This window comes from Melanerpes formicivorus, unplaced genomic scaffold (assembly GCF_026170545.1).
Source record: "Melanerpes formicivorus ecotype bairdi unplaced genomic scaffold, bMelFor1.0.p_v2 SCAF_112, whole genome shotgun sequence".
NCBI classification, from domain to species: domain Eukaryota; kingdom Metazoa; phylum Chordata; class Aves; order Piciformes; family Picidae; genus Melanerpes; species Melanerpes formicivorus.
The window spans coordinates 274,474-293,332 of NW_027142464.1; the positions used below are offsets into that span (position 1 = coordinate 274,474).

General features: G+C 49.6%; 1 protein-coding gene across 3 annotated transcripts; it reads right to left on the bottom strand.

Annotated features, from left to right (window-relative positions):
• Positions 1–84: 84 nt before the first annotated feature.
• Positions 85–18,487, bottom strand: DHX8 (DEAH-box helicase 8). Of its 3 annotated transcripts, none has more exons than XM_068167087.1 (23): positions 18,372–18,487; positions 17,882–17,967; positions 15,453–15,525; positions 14,947–15,032; positions 14,731–14,840; positions 14,323–14,634; positions 13,974–14,118; positions 13,234–13,437; positions 12,389–12,476; positions 12,010–12,107; positions 10,609–10,756; positions 10,056–10,237; positions 9,485–9,679; positions 9,101–9,286; positions 8,412–8,622; positions 7,925–8,106; positions 7,082–7,222; positions 6,489–6,644; positions 5,497–5,634; positions 4,329–4,457; positions 2,552–2,748; positions 2,228–2,407; positions 85–1,778 (listed from the first exon to the last, which is right to left on the bottom strand). In XM_068167087.1, exons 1-23 carry the CDS (start codon positions 18,481–18,483, stop codon positions 1,559–1,561), a joined length of 3,579 nt encoding a protein of 1,192 aa, XP_068023188.1. In that variant the 5' UTR covers positions 18,484–18,487; the 3' UTR covers positions 85–1,558. The 3 variants fall into 3 exon arrangements, with proteins under 3 accessions (XP_068023188.1, XP_068023187.1, XP_068023189.1); XM_068167086.1 differs by having other exon boundaries at positions 14,947–15,035; XM_068167088.1 differs by lacking the exons at positions 12,010–12,107; positions 12,389–12,476; positions 13,234–13,437; ... (5 more) ...; positions 17,882–17,967; positions 18,372–18,487 and having other exon boundaries at positions 10,133–10,237; positions 10,609–10,698.
• Between the last annotated feature and the right edge of the window lie 372 nt (positions 18,488–18,859).

Below are 18,859 nucleotides of genomic sequence, written 5' to 3' on the forward strand. Positions count from 1 at the left end.
GAGTGACAGGGGAAAGCCTTTGCAAATTAAAGGATATCACTGAACACCACCACCAAGGAAAGAAACACACACAACAGGAGTCACTTAAAGAAAATCCTCTTTGTTGATGCATTTTCCCCTACCACAAATGAGAGAAAGGCTACACTGGAGATGTAAAACCAGAGTTAGTTTCAAGCAGAAATCTCTCAAGGTGCTGTGCAGCTGGGACTTCCACTGGCCACCTCTTACATCTTCCTCTGACCTCTCAAAGTCAAGTGCAAATTTTCATAGAAAATAGTAACAGACACATCTGCAGAGGTTGTGGAAGGAAAGTGTGCCTGGAAAAGTGTTCAGCAGGACAACCTTCTCTAATGCCTAATGCCCTAAAAACCCCCACAGCTTCCAACTGAAACTTTCTAGTTCTATTGAACTCTGAAGATGTGAAGCCAGGGGACAGACAGCTCAGAGCACTTCTAGGACATAATAAACCAGTATGTACAACAGCCCTGCCAACCTCTGTACACAGCCATGTTTCCACTCCACAGACCAAGCATCCCACCCTGTTCTCCTCAACAACTCCCAGCAAATGCCTCAGCTTGGGGGGAAAAAATAAATATGAATCTACAGCTATGGAGTCAAGTCAGTCTCATCTGTTTGCAGCAGCAAAAAAACCATTTACAGATAGCTGCAGCATGACTTAGCACAGACTGTCTGGTCAAAGAACTCTCAGACAATGCTTTACAGACATTTCAGCTGTAGGAGCATGATCCATTAAAAAAACCAAAGCCCATTACCAGCTGTGATGTGACCCAAGCATTCTGAATGGAAATAAAAGACAGTGCCCAGGGAGTCTAAACATCTGCAACCACTTGTGTCCAGAGAGAGCCATGCCAGAGCCTCAGTGTGGTTAATGACCATTTGATCCAGGAGTCTTCAGCACACGGGAGACGGTGAGGGAAGGACAGGACTTGCAGTCTTGACCTGTGCTACTGCCCAGTAAGGCTTTTCTGCCTTACACAAAGGCCCCAGATACTAAACATCTAACCACAGGGGACTCACAGAAAAGACAAAGTAGCTACACTGAGCAGGGAAATGCATAAAACAGGAAAAATGGAGAACAAGCAGCTCCCAAAACCCAGCCACTGTCCAAGAGTATAAACAGAAACAGTCCCCTTTTAGCAAGGTAAAGAAGCAAACTATTCCATCCCCTGTTTGTCTGGTAATGCAGAACATGGTTAAACTGATAACCACTTTTTATTCATTATCTTTTTGTTGTTCAGCTCAGCACCCAGATTTCTGAGTCTTTGGTTTTGTCTCTGTAAGAGTGGAATGACTAAAGAAGCACTTCAAGAACCACCTACAAAATGATGTAATACATGGAGGAAACCCAGGACAGTGGCCAGGAGATCCAGGACGTTTGTCAGGCAGCTGTGGAATCCAAGAGGCAGCAGACATGGCCAGGCATCACCCCCCTGTGCTTTTGCTTGAGAGCACTTGCTTGTTCCTCGGGTAGACCCCTTCAGCAGAGTCCTTCTCAGAAGCACTTTCAGCAGTGCAGAAGTCAGGCTCAGAAGCAGGCTCAGCGCCGTCTGAAGGCTCGGGAGATCCTCCAGGCGTTGGGCTCCTCATAGCGATTGTACAGAGGCTCCAGCCGCTGCTGCTTCTTCTGCTTGCTCAGCTTGGTTGGGTCAGAAACCTTGAAGAAAGCTGGAGCAAACTCCACCAGCCAGCGAGGATCGATAGTGGTCACTTCACGCATGTACTCCTTGGTGGTCAGCACCAGCTCGTGGTACACCACCCTGCGAAAGAGGAGAGCAGCTTTGGGGGATGGTTTTCCACACAAGAGCTCCAAGACATGCCCCAAACAACCCCCCCCCCAGAAGAGCCATCCTCCTTTTCCTCTCCTACTTCACAACTATTCTAACTCCTCTTCAGAATGGCTTCATTCCATTTAAAACAGTGTCTCACTCTCTCCTCTCCCATCCCCTGGAACTCTCACAATTTTAACCAACTTCCACAACACAAACACAGAGCTGCAGGCTTCAGGCCAGGTCTTGGCTCAGAGATCAGTCTCATCTCTGAACAGGCACAAGAGAGCCAAAAGCAGACCTGAAACCTCTCTCATGCTGCTCATTGAGCAATCAGCAGCTATACTTCAATCTGTGCTGCACAGGGAGCGCACACCACAACCCTGTCAGTTGTCAAGTCAGAACTGGAACAAAAGCACAGAACACATTGCCTTGCTTACCACTCTGGCTGCCTGTTGAAGAGAGCGCTGGAGGGGTGGATGTAGACCACCTGCTGGTCGATGAGGGTCCGGTAGCCCTCCTGGGGATCCTTCTTTGCTGCATTTCGGAAGAAGCCGCTGCAGATGGCTTTCTGGACTCGCACCGTCGCCTTCCCGCAGGAGACCACGTCCAGCTTGTGCCTGCCGGCCAACAGCGAGAGTGGAAAGATAAAGGACAGATCCCCAACGTTTGGGTGCGGCTACCGATGTCAGACTAGCAAACAGCTTAGCTGCTATCGCGTCAGGATGCTGCCAGAAGCCACTGCTAGCCTCTCGTGCGCTCACCTGTCCATGATGCCCAGCATCTGCTTGCGGATGTCCTGAGCCCGGCGTAAGGATCTGGCCTGGATGAAGTTTTCATAGCACCAGGGATTTGAGAACTTGTTGTTCTTCCAGGAGTTGTAAACGGCCAGCAGAGTGAGGTGGTCACCTTCTGTCTGATGGAACTTGGCTTTCTTTTGATCAGCAAGTGCTTGTTTATCCTAACACAGAAACATGTATCACCAGGTGTTTATGTTGTAGAAACAATCCTCATGCAACAAGAAGGATGTGAGCTGCTTCTCACTCACACCCTGACCCTTGAAGTCTATCAAGAAACAGACACTGAAGTCCGAGCAGTGAGGCCCAAGCAATGAGACTCTAAAGGTCACTGGGACCAAAAGTCACCATCAGAATTAGATGAACAAGGAGTCTAACCAAGCTCCAAGCTTCTTTTGCAAACATGCTGACTTTCAAGCACCTGAATAGAATAAACCAGGTTGGAAGAGACCTTCAAGATCATCGCATCCAACACCACCTAATCAACTAACCCATGGAACCAAGCACCCCAGCAAGTCTCCTCCTGAACACCTCCAGTGATGGTGATTCCACCACCTCCCCAGGCAGCACATTCCAATGGGCAATCACTCTCTCTGTGTAAAACTTCCTCCTGACCTCCAACCTGAACCTCCCCTGGCACAGCCTGAGACTGTGTCCTCTTGTTCTGGTGCTGCTTGCCTGGGAGAAGAGACCAACCCCTTCCTGGCTACAACCTCCCTTCAGGTAGTTGTAGAGAGTGATAAGGTCACCCCTGAGTCTCCTCTTCTCCAGGCTAAGCAGCCCCAGCTCCCTCAGCCTCTCCTCACAGGGCTGTGTTCCAAGCCCCTCACCAACTTCATTGCCCTTCTCTGGACTTGTTCCAGCAAGTCAACCTCCTTCCTAAACTGAGGAGCGCAGGACTCGAGGTGTGGCCTAACCAGTGCGGTGTACAGGGGCAGAATGACCTCCCTGCTCCTGCTGGCCACACTCTTCCTGATGCAGGCCAGGATGCCATTGGCCCTCTTGGCCGCCTGGGCACACTGCAGGCTCATGTTCAGCCTACCATCAACCAGCACCCCCAGGTCCCTCTCTGCCTGGCTGCTCTCCAGCCACTCTGACCCCAGCCTGTAGCACTGCCTGGGGTTGTTGTGGCCAATGTGCAGAACCTGGCACTTGGATGTGTTCAATCTCCTGCCCTTGGACTCTGCCCATCTGTGCAGTCTGTCGAGGTCCCTCTGCAGAGCCTCTCTACCCTCCAGCAGATCAACTCCTGCCCCCAGCTTGGTGTCATCAGCAAATTTACTGATGATCGACTCAATGCCCTCATCCAGATCATCAATGAAGATGTTAAAAGAGGATGGGGCCCAGCACTGATCCCTGGGGGACTCCACTACTGACTGGCTGCCAGCTGGCTGTGGCACCATTCACCACCACTCTCTGGGCTCAGCCTCCAGCCAGTTCCTAACCCAGCTCAGAGTGCTGCTGTCCAAGCCATGGGCTGACAGCTTGGCCAGGAGTTTGCTATGGGGGACGGTGTCAAAGGCCTTGCTGAAGTCCAAGCAGACTACATCCACAGGCCTCCCCACATCCACCAGGCAGTCACCTGCTCATAGAAGGAGATCAGGTTGGTCAGGCAGGACCTGCCCTTCCTAAATCCATGCTGGCTGAGCCTGATCCCTTGGCCATCCTCTAAGTGCTGTGTGATTGCAAAGACAGATGCAGGCACTGCAACTGTGAGCCTGCTGCCACTTGCTGCATCCCTTACCTTTGGCCTGTAGAACACATTCTGCACAGACAGCATGGAGACTATGGTCAGCATTTCCTCGCTGCATCCCAGGTGTACAGACATGATCAGCATCTTGCACAACATTGGCTCCAGAGGGAATTCTGCCATCTGCAAGAAATCTGTTTCAGGGCATTCTGCAACATGTTTTGGAAACAACTGTGGAGTTCTCCCATAGCAAAAGAGAGCAATGCCCTTTCTTCCTGTCCAGAGCAGTGTGCTGTGCCCAGAATAACTTTATTTAGAATAAACCAAACCAGGTTGGAAGAGACCTTCAAGGTCATCGTGTCCAACCCATCAACCAATCCAACCCACCTAAACAGCTAACCCATGGCACCAAGCACCCCAGCAAGTCTCCTCCTGAACACCTCCAGGGATGGGGACTCCACCACCTCCCTGGGCAGCCCATTCCAATGGGCAATCACTCTCTCTGTGTAGAACTTCTTCCTAACCTCCAACCTGAACCTCCCCTGGCCCAGCCTGAGACTGTGTCCTCTTGTTCTGGTACTGGCTGCCTGGGAGAAGAGACCAACCTCTGCCTGTCTACAACCTCCCTTCAGGTAGTTGGAGAGAGTGATAAGGTCACCCCTGAGTCTCCTCTTCTCCAGGCTGAGCAACCCCAGCTCCCTCAGTCTTTCCTCATAGGGCTGTGTTCCAAGCCCCTCACCAACTTTGTTGCTCTTCTCTGGACTCATTCCAGCAAGTCAACCTCCTTCCTAAACTGAGGAGCCCAGAACTGGACACAGGACTCGAGGTGTGGCCTAACCAGTGCAGTGTACAGGGGCAGAATGACCTCCCTGCTCCTGCTGGCCACACTGTTCCTGATGCAGGCCAGGATGCCATTGGCCCTCTTGGCTGCCTGGGCACACTGCAGGCTCCATGTGAAGCAAATTGTCTGTATTCACTATCACAAGAATATCCCAATACTTAAAGAAAAGTTTTAAACCATTAAAAAGTAACTTTGTATGGGGAAACAGCAGCTGCTCCTTGCAACACAGAAGGTACAGAACCATGGTAAGTGAAGAGCTACCAATAACACCAAGAACAGGAACAGAAACCCAGCAGTGTTGGGCCAGCCCTTGTGCAGCTGCTCTCATGCCAGTGTCTGCAGCAGCCCAGCCAGCACTAAGAAGTGTTCTGGTTTGCTTACCCTGCGCCCAAGTCGAGTGAGCAGCCCCTCATCATCCAGAGCCCCCAGAGTGTACAGCTGCTCCATGGCAGTTATAAGGGTTTCCATGGGGGGAGCATCCATAAAGTCAAAGGAGAGCAGATCATTGATGCCCATGGCCTGAACAGAGGGAGGGAGAAAGTCCAGCTTAACACACTGAGAAGAAAGACACCAAGCTCCAGCCACAGATATAAAACCATCAAACAATGAGGCACTGCAGAACTCTAAGCAACCCCAGAGCCTCACGTCCTTACCCTGGCTATAACCACAGCCAGAACACATGGCTGTGTTTCTGCTCTTGAGATACTCTGCACTGGCCCATGGCTTTCACCCACCAGCAAGTTTCCCAGCCTGTTTCTTTGGTACTGTCACATACATCTTTGAAGCAAGATTATTCAGGCAAGCAGACACACAGGCTAAATGCTGGGTTTGAGGACTTCCTGCCTTGTGAGCAGCTCAAATGGTCTGAATATGCAGACCTAATATGCCTCCACCTCTCCCCATGCCCAAGAAGGGGGAAAGGCAGCAGCTTCCCCAGCTGTAACATACTGGGTTAGATTTGTTTGTGGACTCCCAGAGGGATAGCACACCCTTAGAAGACAGGTGTGTTTGGAGATCAAAAATCCACTCTAAACCAGTGTTCTTTATCTGTTCAGAACAGAAACACACCTTATGTAGCAAGTGTGTACTGCCCATAAAGACTCCTGTTCCTCAAAACCCCTGCAAGCACCTGTTCTGTGCAGCTGAGACTTGTTATTTAGTTGGATATTTAACACTATAACCCTCAACAGAGAAACAGAGGAGCAACTCAGCACCCAACGATTGCATTTGATGCAGTTCCCCTTCCAAAACACCTCTGCCCACTAGAAAGATCTGAAGTTTCAGAAGTAGTTAATGGGCTCATAAAGCTGGAGACTCATTTACTGAAACTCTTGAGATCGTGCTGGCTTGCTACAAGTGGATGAAATGCTCACCTTCAGGGAAAGCACTGTACTGGCCAGGTTTGTCCTCTGGATTTCAGGCACGTTGGTGGTCAGCATCTCGTCGCGGTAAGCGCGCTCTGTGTACAGCCTGTAGCATTTTCCTGGCCCTGTCCTCCCAGCCCTTCCTGCTCGCTGCTTCGCTTGAGCCTAAAGGCAAGGAGGCAGCTTGGTGACCAGGGGCAAACAAGCACAGCCAAACAATTCAACCATTCACTCTCTCTTGCACCAACAGAAAGATTTCCAGCACAACACAGGGAAGTATACGTTCCTAGGGCAGACTGCAACAACCTCAGCAAGCTCTCAGTGTGGTTTCACCATCACCTCCCTCTGCTTCCGTGCGCCTGGACACCAGATGGCCAAGACACAGTACCAGCAGAAAGATAAGTCCTTCAAGTGGCTCAGTTGGTAGTGCATCAGACCCTTAATGGGAAGGTTGTGAGTTCAAAGCCTGCAGTGGGCAGTAGTGTCCTCCCTACTCTAGTCATGAGGTCTGGGGCGACAGGTTGGACTTGATGATCTTTGAGGTCCCTTCCAACCTTAGGAATACTGAATACTGAAGAGGAAGTTAAACCCAGAATGCCTACCTGTGAAATCGGGGTCACAACCAGCTGGTCAATCCCAGTCTTGGAGTTATAGACTTTCTGCTTCACAAAGCCAGGATCCACCACATAATAGATCCCATCAATAGTCAGAGAGGTCTCAGCGATGTTCGTGGCAATGACAACCTGCAAAGGAGATTGACTCAGCACCAGCTCTGGCTGGCTGCCGAGCCAGAGGATGCATGCTACATGACACAGGCAGTCTGTTATCAATGCTGCTATCAAATTAGCATCAGAAGGAGAAATGTGTTCACAAAGGAACCAAAACAACTGTTAGCTACAAGTCAGTGATGGACAGGTTTGAAGTATCTACATTTGAGCATCATGGGAAAGAGCAGGATACAAATCTGCAATTGAAAGCCAGTGGAAGATGAACACTAAGCTTCACAGCAGACTACACTGACTTCAGTGCAGATTTCAGCCTATCACTCACAGTCCATATTTAAATAGATTCTCTGGAAGAGTATTTCTATCTGCTGTTTGGTAGGAAATGTCCATGGTAGGAAATGTCCATTCATCCACCCAACAACAACTGCACTTAGGTTTCACTGAAGTAAATATCCTTTAAAGGCAGCATTTGAATGAATACACACTGAGAACATCCCACAGAGAGGTCTGCTACACCAGATGTCTGTCTACACATCACCCACAGCTGTGTACACAACCAAACACGTGCTCTGAGCTACAGATAAGGCACCTTTTCTCTGAAACTATATCACTTTGCCTCAATTTGTAATTGACAATCAGGACTGATGAAGAACCACAAAGCAATACACCCACTAGCCCAATGGCTCAGCAAAAGATGAAGCCACAATTTGCTGCAATTACCTTTCTGCTCCCTGGTGGGGCTGGGTCAAAGATCCTGGTCTGCATTTCACTGGGTAAAGCTGAATATACTGGTAGGATAATTAACTCTGGAACATCAGGTCCTAGAGATTTCATCCTCTCATAGAGGATTTCACAGGCAGTGTCAATCTCTTCCTGGCCAGTTAGAAACACCAGAATGTCACCTACACAGGAAGAAAACAAAGCCACTCTCAGAATCAATTCTGTTGAGTTCAACTCCTGCATTACAATATTTCCATACCCCACCTTTTCTACTTAAAGAGGGGATCTCAAACAGCTCTTAGCCAGAAGGATCACACTCCACTTACTCCCAACTTTTCCAGCATTTGGCTTACTGTACTTTCAAACAATGGAGAACAGTGCTGAGAGTGTTTTGCTCTGGCACACAATCCATGACTTACAGAAAGACCTCATTTGCAAGACCTGGAGCCCTTGGATCACCAACAATCCCAGACCACCCCCCACTAACCTGGTGGCTCTGTTAAGTGGATCTGCATTACTGTAATCAGACTGGCATCCAAATAATCTGTCTCTGGCTCTTTTGTGTAGAGAATTTCTACTGGGTATGTTCTGCCAGGGATTGTGAAGATTGGTGCTTCATAGAAGTACTGAGAGAACTTCACAGCGTCCAGGGTCGCCGACGTCACGATCAGCTTCATGTCCTGCCGCTTCTGCACCGTCTGCAGCAGGGTGGAAAGCTCAGGTCATTTACTGTCTCTGGGACTGTTGGCACCTGGCATTTAAGCCAGAGAAATACAGCCAATAATACTATGTGTTTTAACATCAGAGTAGAGAAGCAGCTCACCCCAGTAGCCAGAAATTCAATAACACTGACTACTGAGGTCACATTTTGAGCCCTTTTTAGCAGTACCACCCCAGAAAGCCTTAGAGTGAAGGAAGAACTAAGCATGAAAACTCTGCTCATCCATCATTGCAATCGTCCTGGACTGTGAATTCTTACTGTCTCTGCTGAATTTTGCTTTCCCTGTCTTCATAGAGAGGCTCATTTTATGAAAATCTGGATGACAATCCCTTACAAGCACTTGCTTTGCTTCAGAAGAGGCTCTAGGAGCACAGGGATGGATGAACATGTGTGACCCTGCATTGCTCTGCACCCAGTGGAGACACTGGAGCAACAAGCATCAGCTGCTACATTACCTTCTTCAACAGTCCAAAGAGCACATCTGTGTGTATGGTCCTCTCGTGGGCTTCATCCAGCATGATAATGGCATACTGGGTCAGATCAGGATCTATGAGGCACTCCCTCAACAACATCCCATCTGTCATGTATTTGATGACAGTCTCGGGGCTGGTGCAGTCTTCAAACCGAATGGTGTAGCCAACCTAGACAGAGGAGTTGAACAGAAACTGAGGCTGCAGAATTAAGTTACCAGCACCATTAACTCCCAGTCTGACTGCTCTATATGTTCCTTGTACAGACTATGAGGGAGCAGACAGACACACAACATGCTAGCTCCAGTCCTGAGCCTCCCTACTTTTCCTCATGTTTATTTTGGCACATTCTTCAGCAAAGAAACTCACCTCTTGTCCCAAGCAGCAGCCAAATTCCTCTGACACCCTCTTTGCCACAGACATGGCAGCCACTCTGCGTGGCTGGGTGCATCCAATCTTGCCTCTTGACGTATACCCTGCCTCAGCCAGGTACTGGGTGATCTGCGTTGTCTTCCCAGATCCCGTCTCTCCAATAACAATCAGGATCTGGTTGTCATGCACGGCCTAGAAAAGGTCATAACAGATAAACTTGTAAAAATTGAAAACCAAACAGCCAACAAACAAAATCACTACAGTGTATCCAGGACCAGACTGAGGCCTAGCTGACCCAGGCCAGTGCTCTTACCTCAGCAAGTCAAAACTGCTTAATCCCTTAACTGACTCATCCCTTACCAACACAAGCCTAGCTGCAGTTCTGACTCACATCAATCAATACCTGGATATTTATTGAAGTGCAGATACCTAATCCTTTCTAATGAATTATTCCAAGCTACAGGTCTGCACTTATCACACAGCTGTTCACCTGCTGACAAGCTGAACCAACAATCTTTATCGTGAATTCCCACTTGCTCAAACAAGAACCCTGTTTCAAGAGTCTTACTTGTATCAGCTGCTCCTTCAGTCTGAAGATTGGCAGACTCTCTCTCTGCTCAATGATGGAAAGCTGAGTCTTCTTACCATAAGAAGCTTTGTTGCCACCAAATGCATGCTTCTTCCACTCTGGGATATCGTTGGGCATCATCCCAATTCCTCGCATGTTTGCAGCTATTTGTCTTCCATCCACTACAAGAGAAATCATTTCACTGCTGCAGCTGGGTTCACACAGCACCGAGCCCCATGATCCCACTCCTCCTGCTCCATCAGCCATGCACTCTGTACTTGTGTGCTGAAGTATTTTTAAGTTCCTGCATGGACAGTCCCACCATGGCATCAATTCCATGTACACCATCCATCACACCCTCAGCAATGGATCCTGGATGGACAGCAGGATATCCCGCACAGTTCCCTGGACATTCCCATTGCCACATCAGTGGCAAAGCATTTTTCCCTTGCCCATTTAAAACAAGTACACAAACAGTATCAAGACATTTCTCCTGGGTGGCTCAGCTATCACAAACAAGGCACTGATCACAGCGAGATGTGCTTGAACATACCATCAGGGAGAGGATCCACCCAGTGTGTGTTGAGTCCCATGGGGATAGAATCCATCTCTGCTTCTCTCTGGGCTTGTTTAAGTTCTCGTCTTTCTTTAGCTAAAGCACTCTGCATCATTGCAGCCTGGGACAAGGAACCATCTGGATTCTGGGAAGTAAGAAAAGAGCTAAGATTTCAAGCACTCCAAACCTTCAGTTATCACTCTGTCATCAGGCCTTTGTCAGTGTCTTTAGAAGGGTCTTTAAAAGAGGCTCACATTTTATCTAGCTGGTATATCCCTTAGCCTAACCTCATGAACTTCCATGGTCATAACCAGCATGGGGCACACCTACATTCTCCACTCAGAAGGATTACAGTCACATGCCCTGAGAAGTATTTCTCTACCACTTTCCACTTCCAAAAGGTAGGAGAAAGCAGAACAGAGAAGGCATATTCTACCAAACCTACATGGAGTGGATGCTGCTGCAGGCTAATGCATGTTCTGCTTCCATTATTCCACTCTACTGTCACAACTACAGAGCTACAGGCTGGGGTCGGAGTGGCTGGAGAACTCCCAAACAGAGAGGGACCTAGGGGTGCTGATCGACAGCCACCTGAATATGAGCCAACAGTGTGCCCAGGTGGCCAAGAGGGCCAATGGCATCCTGGCCTGCATTAGGAATAGTGTGGCCAGCAGGAGCAGGGAGGTCATAGTGCCCCTGTACTCTGCTTTGGTTAGGCTGCACCTTGAGTCCTGTGTCCACTTCTGGGCCCCTCAGTTTAAGAAGGACTTTGAGACACTTGAAGGTGTCCAGAGAAGGGCAACAAGGCTGGGGAGAGGCCTTGAACACAAGCCCTATGAGGAGAGGCTGAGGGAGCTGGGATTGTTTAGCCTGGAGAAGAGGAGGCTCAGGGGTGACCTCATTGCCCTCTACAACTACCTGAAAGGTGGTTGTAGCCAGGAAGGGGTTGGTCTCTTCTCCCAGGCAACCAGCACCAGAACAAGGGGACACAGTCTCAAGCTGCGCCAGGGGAGGTTTAGACTCGAGGTGAGGAGGAAGTTCTTCACCGAGCGAGTCATTCGTCATTGGAACGGGTTGCCCAGGGAGGTGGTGGAGTCATCGACCCTGGAGGCGTTCAAGAGGAGACTGGACGTGGCACTTGGTGCCATGGTCTAGTCATGGGGTCTGTGTTGATAGATTGGACTCGATGATCCTCGAGGTCCTTTCGAACCTAAGCGATACTGTGATACTGTGATACTGTGAACTAAGTGAGAATCAACCTTTAGAAGCACAGAAAGGATCTTTAATTCAGTGGTGGCCTTTCATGCTCTCAGTAATGTCTGGGTGGAAAGCTGGCTGCCAAACTGTCAAGTATCAAATTAAATCAAGTACACTTGGTTTAGTCCTGGAATCTCTTACCTTTACTATTTTGATGGGACTCATATCCATGCTCTGTTTAGTGTGACCTCGAAGGAACGGTGGCTCTTCTTCAACTAGCTCAATCTCAAGGTCCTCATCTAAAGGCCACAAAGAACAATTCCAATTAAAAAGTTAAAGAGCTTTCATATGCTTTCTGTGCATTTCTGATAATGATGTACTTCAGTTTTAACAGCAAAAACACCACAAACAAAAGACATAGCCAAGGGACAACAAGGCCAGAGGTACCCTAGTTCCAAATGTTTCAGCCAGCAGCAAACTGTGAAATCCTTCACATGCCCTTGCATTATCACTTGGGTTTGAATCAAAATGCATCCAGGAACAAGGAGTTTACAATAGTAAGACTACTCATAAACACTACCTTCTTCATCATCAACTTTAGGAAGGATCCCAGTCTCTTCATCAAAGTCAGGAAATTCTTCCTTGGAAAGCACATTAGCTGCAATCATCTGGGAAGAGAATGAACACCATGTGGATGGAGTTTTATGGTTTCAGAACAAAGGAATAGTCCTACACCCTGGCACAGCTCTTTGCAGGTCATCCAGTCTCTAGTCTTTTAGGTCTTCTAAATGCTGTCAGTGAGACAGCTGGCTTAAGCAAGGCAGGACTGCACTGATTATCAGGTGTCACCCAAATTGTGGCCTTCCAGTATCTGAAGGGGGCCTACAGGAAGGCTGGGGAAGGACTTCTCAGGATCTCAGGTAGTGATAGGACTAGGGGGAATGGAATGAAGCTGGAGGTGGGGAGATTCAGGCTAGATGTGAGGAGGAGGTTCTTCACCATGAGAGTGGTGAAACCCTGGAATGGGTTGTCCAGGGAGGTGGTCGAGGCCCCGTCCCTGGGGGTGTTTAAGAGCAGGCTGGATGAGGCTCTGTCCAGCCTGATCTAGTGTGGGGTGTCCCTGCCCATGGCAGGGGGGTTGGAACTAGATGATCCTTGTGGTCCCTTCCAACCCTGAATGAAACTATGAAACTATGAAATGGCACCAGATCAGGATCATGACCCTCCAGGTCTGAGTACTTCTGGAAGTTATCTGGTCCAAGCTTCTGCTCAAAGCAGGGCTAACCTCATAGTTAAAACCAAGGCAGAAGTCCCAGCTCCCACAAAGGCAGCAATTTAGAGATAAGGAATGAGTTACACTAACAAGGAGCTGTATCCTAGTTTAGGATCTCCCCTCCCCACGGCCCTGAGCACAAAGCCACACACCTGTTTAATCTCCCATTTCTCTGGGTCTGAAATTCGAGTCAGGCGCTTCCGTTCCAGGCTGTCATCCTCCACCTCCGGGGCGTTCACCAGGGACAGGTGACTGGGTCTGTCTGGGTTTCTCATAGAGGTTTCTTCATTGGTTTCTCCAACCAAGTTCCTCCTCCGGTTTGGATTCAAGTCTTCCCCAGTGTCTTGATCAACATCCTGCATCAGATTGATTCAATGGATGAACCCATCAGCTCTACCCATGTTGCACTTACTTCTTACCCATCAGCACTGGCAGAACGATAACACAAGAGCACAGCAAAGTACATTTCTCAGAGAGACCACTGCTGACAACATCCAAACACAAAAAATGTGTTTTCCTCATGTGCCAGGCCTGCAGAATCCCACTGCAAGGCCTGGAACACTCTGCTCTGCTGTGGGGCTGGCAGTCATTTCCTGTAAGTGCTCCTCTCACACTGGAAGATGAGCAGCAAGAGCTTGAGGTTTGCCTTGTTACCAAGCTAGCATGACTGGTCAGAGCACTGTTAGGAACATGACATCAAAACAAAAAACCTAGGAGCCTATGGAAAGTGAACAAAGTGGCTAACACTTAGGAATTACTGTTGGGGGTTTAACTCCTGCTGGAACAGTCAGGTACCGGCTGCCAACAAAAAGAGCAAGAGACGGCAAAAAGAGGAGTAGCCAATTAAAAACGCACCAAAACCTCTACAAGCGCCACACAACACCTTCCATACCTTCATGCTCAGGCTGGTTTTGGATCCAGTGAAGGACAGCACTTTGACTTTGACTCTCTGTCCTTTGCTCACAACATCAGCAACATTGGCAACCCGTCCCTCCCTCCGAAGCTCCGAGATGTGGACCAGGCCCTCCCAACGCTTCCTGCAGATGGAAGAGGGGCAGGAGATGTTGTAAGTTGTCATTGCTCCAACAAGACTTTTTATCAACCATCACTTGTGTACACCCCCAAACTGCTTCTTCTAGGAATGTGGGATTAATTTTTCTGAAGCAGAACCTGGCACAGTTTCCTGCAGCCTCAACCTCTTTTAAGATATTCCCAGGCTTACCGTGACCAGCAGAACGTACCTCAGGCCCTCCAGCTGTACAAAGCACCCAAACTGCATGATGCTGGTGACTTTGCCATTGTAGATGTCTCCAATGGAAGGCTCCTCGGGTGGTGGGCGGTCTATGTGCTTGTCTCTCCACCTCTCGCTGCTCTTCTCAGGGTGCTTCTCTCGATCCTTGCGGTCCCTACTGCGACTCCGACTTCTGCTCCGTGACCGGTATCTGCACTTGCCCCTGCTCTTATCCCACGTTCTAGAACGAGACCTGGAGCGAGACCTGTGCCTTCGTTTCCTGTCCCTGCTACGACTTCGGCTCCTCCTCTTCTTCTTTACCCTAAACAAACAAGCATCACACACCTGCAGTGAACTCCCACAGGAGAGCGGAGTGAGAGGGCAACAACAACTGCAGGACCCACGCTGCAGAACCTACCGGTGGTCACTGCTCCTTTGCTTGTCCTGCCTGTCTGCACTGGGCATCAGAGCTTCCAGCTCCTTAAGTGCATCAGCTGCCACTTTCACATCATCTTCATCCAGCATGTGCTGCAAGAGAACCACTCTGTCAGAAGGCTGATAAAGCACCTGCCACAGAACAGACAATCATCTGCTGATCTATTTAGAAGGCATACAAGATAAATTATGACCTTACCCTAATGTTGGGGTTGTCTGGCCTGCAGAGGGCTGGAAACAATTCCTTCAGCTTTTCCTTCTCCGACTTGGGCTTGACAACAGGCTCTGCTTTTGCAAGTTAAAAGACACAACAAACCACCCCGCACAGGTTAGGGGAGCTAACGGTTTGAAGTTTCACTTTCACGCGAACGAAAAGGTTGATACAGGTTTTAACAGAGGCTTGACACAACTCAAAGGTTACAATTTCACCCTCCTACAGACAAACTTCTGAGTAAGGCTGTGAAAAACACCTAGCTACTCAGTAGTTGGCTGTACTCAGTACATTTTTACCAGTGTACCAGTGTACTCAGCACATTTTTAGTGCCCGAACAGCCTAGCGGGTCTACCGCCACCACCAGGCTCCCAGCGCAACAACAGGACACAAAGTCCTGCCTTGTCAGAACGAGCATGAACTGCATGGGTATCAATAAACATGGCCCAAGACTACCAAAGGTACTACAGAGAAGGTAGGAGCATGCAGCGTACCTCTGCTCGTGGAGGGCTTTGGGGGAGGCCGCATGGTCTGTATGAGACGCAGCAAATTGCTGATAAGGGAATCCTGAAAGAAAAAAAAACAAGAGGACATTTTAATAGAGGAAATAGCTGCATAACCTTTTCATTATTAGAAAGAACTTGTGAAGGTTTATTGGACAGACAAAAGCAACCTCAGTTTCTGAAAATGCAAGCCTGTTTTTATGGAGTATCACTGGACTTCATGCACACCCTAAAAAAATGACAGTAAGTCGAACCTGAAAATTAGGATAACTGTTTAAAGGGCTTTTCAACTTGTTTTAAATGGCCATTTAACCCACCTACACTCACTTGAGGAACTCATGAACCCAACCTACAGGGATCACAAACAGACTCACAGAATCACCCAATGTTAGAGGTCGGAAGGGACCTCCAGAGATCATTGGTGGTGAATGCTGCCACAGCCAGCTGGCGGCCAGGCACTAGTGGTGTGCCCCAAGGATCAGTGCTGGGCCCCATGCTCTTTAACATCTTTATAGATGATCTGGATGAGGGCATTGAGTCCATCATCAGCAAATTTGCTGATGACACCAAGCTGGGGGCAAGAGTTGATCTGCTGGAGGGTAGAGAGGCTCTGCAGAGGGACCTCGACAGGCTGGACAGATGGGCAGAGTCCAACGGCATGAGATTGAACACATCCAAGTGCCAGGTTCTGCACATTGGCCACAGCAACCCCAGGCAGTGCTAGAGGCTGGGGTCAGAGTGGCTGGAGAGCAGCCAGGCAGAGAGGGACCTGGTCGATGGTAGGCTGAACATGAGCCTGCAGTGTGCCCAGGCAGCCAAGAGGGCCAATGGCATCCTGGCCTGCATCAGGAACAGTGTGGCCAGCAGGAGCAGGGAGGTCATTCTGCCCCTGCACACTGCACTGCTTAGGCCACACCTCGAGTCCTGTGCCCAGTTCTGGGCCCCTCAGTTTAGGAAGGAGGTTGACTTGCTGGAACGAGTCCACAGAAGAGCAACAAAGTTGGTGAGGGGTTTGGAACACAGCCCTGTGAGGAGAGACTGAGGGAGCTGGGGTTGCTCAGCCTGGAGAAGAGGAGACTCAGGGGTGACCTTATCACTATCTACAACTACCCGAAGGGAGGTTGTAGACAGGTGGATGATGGTCTCTTCTCCCAGGCAGCCAGCACCAGAACAAGAGGACACAGTCTCAGGCTGGGCCAGGGGAGGTTCAGGTTGGATGTTAGGAAGAAGTTCTATCCAGAAAGAGTGATTGCCCATTGGAATGGGCTGCCCAGGGAGGTGGTGGAGTCGCTGTCATTGGAGGTGTTCAGGAGGAGACTTGCTGGGGTGCTTGGTGCCATGGGTTAGCTGTTTGGGTGGGTTGGATTGGTTGATGGGTTGGACACGATGATCTTGAAGGTCTCTTCCAAGCTGGTTTGGTTTATTCTAATAAAGGTTTATTCTAATCATGTCCAACCCCCCTGCTGAAGCAGGATCACCCAGGGTAGTCCACACAGGAATGCATTCAGGTGGGATTTGAAAGTTTCCAGAGAAGGAGACTCCACAACCTCTCTGGGCAACCTGCTTCAATGCTCCATCACCCTCACTGTAAAGAAATTTCTCCTCATGTTGGCATGAAATCTTCTGTGTTCAAGTTTGTTTCAATTGTTCTTTGTCTTATTACTGTGCACCACCCAAAGGAGCTTGGCCCCCTCCACTTGACACCCACCCCTCAGATATTGATAGACATTGATAAGATCCTCCCCCAGTCTTCTCTTCTCAAGACTAAACAGCCACAGGGCTCTCAGTCTTTCTTCATAGGGGAAATGCTTAAGTCCCCTAATCATCCTCATGGCTCTCCATTGAATAAACCTTTACTTAGAATAAACCAAACTAGGTTGGATGAGACCTTCAAGATCATCGTGTCCAACCCATCAACCAATCCAACCCACCCAAACAGCTAACCCATGGCACCAAGCACCCCAGCAAGTCTCCTCCTGAACACCTCCAATGGCAGCGACTCCACCACCTCCCTGGGCAGCCCATTCCAATGGGCAATCACTCTTTCTGGATAGAACTTCTTCCTAACATCCAACCTGAACCTCCCCTGGTGCAGCCTGAGACTGTGTCCTCTTGTTCTGCAATAACATTTGCTTTCATAATATTTGCTGCAATAACATTTGCTTTCATAAAGGTTGTTTATTCCGTGTTTTATTTGCTCAACAAGAAAACAAGCAGCTCGAGTCCCCAAAAGAAAGCTTCACAAAAACTATGTAATAGAAAAGATTCTGAAAAAGGGAGAAGGAGAAATACTCAAGGACTAATCAATGCATAGTTTCCCAGTTGAAGAAAAGCAGCAGCACTTCCACCTCTCTCTTAAAAGAGCTCTAAAATGCATCACTACAAAAAGAATGCACAAACAACGTTCAGATCTCACTTACAGTGAACTCGGCACCATTCTTCAGAAGAACTGCTTTAAACGTGTCAAACGTCGTATTTTTCTCAGCAAGATTAATCACAAATTCAGCTACGGGGGAATAAAAAAAAAATACAAAGTAAACTAGGACAAAGAAAAGGTCGTGTAAGGACTTAAACGTTTAGATAAAAGCTGTTCCCCCCCCCCCCCGCAGCACCGTGCCCAGCAAGCTACCCAGGGAAACGCTGCGGCGCTGCTGGCGGCAGCAGCAGCAGCGGCTTCGCTTCCAAGTCCTTTCGCGCGAGCCCAGGCCGAGGCGTTCTCTCGCTCACAAGTTTTTTTTGGCAAAAAAAATCATGGGGTTTTCTGAATTTGAACAGCTGCTCGGCAAGATGCGTACTGGCCGACGGAAACGGCGACAACAGCCCGCGCCCCAGCGGCCGTCAGGCCCAGAACGCCCCAAGGGCACCCCAGAGACCCCCCCAGCAGTCACGGCCGGGCCCCATCTCACTCACCCAGGTCCTTATCGTTGATGCCCAGGTGATTGTCCAGCTCGGTGCACACCTTGGAGACCAGCGACAGGTACTCGAGCTTCGCAAGCTCCTCCACCGCGGCCAGGTCCGCCATGACGACGCCGCGCACGCGCGCGTCCGACGTCACATCCGCACGGGGGCGGGGCTTGCCGCGCGGGCGGGGCTCGCAGCGGGAAGGGCCGGAGGCGCCGCCCGCCCCGCCTGCCGCAGCGGAGGTGCCGTGGGAAGCGTGGCTCCCACCCCTGCCGCGCACCCTGCACGGCCAGCGGCAGCTAGAGCGGGTTCCAGGAACGGGGCATCGTATCATACTATCAGTCAGGGTTGGAAGGGACCACAAGGATCATCTAGTTCCAACCCCCCTGCCATGGGCAGGGACACCCCACACTACATCAGCCTGGACAGAGCCTCAGCCAGCCTGGCCTTAAACACCTCCAGGGACAGGGCCTCGACCACCTCCCTGGACAACCCAT

What these genes read in the sequence shown, in the direction of transcription:
- DHX8 (XM_068167086.1), bottom strand. Translation starts at nt 18,483, where the DNA reads ATGGCGGACCTGGCCGCGGTGGAGGAGCTTGCGAAGCTCGAGTACCTG. An exon ending in CCACTTAACAGAGCCACCAG is followed by an intron (nt 8,107 to 8,411) that starts GTTAGTGGGGGG and finishes CTTCCTGTGTAG; the next exon opens with GTGACATTCTGGTGTTTCTA. An exon ending in TCACTCGACTTGGGCGCAGG is followed by an intron (nt 4,458 to 5,496) that starts GTAAGCAAACCA and finishes GATTTCTTGCAG; the next exon opens with ATGGCAGAATTCCCTCTGGA.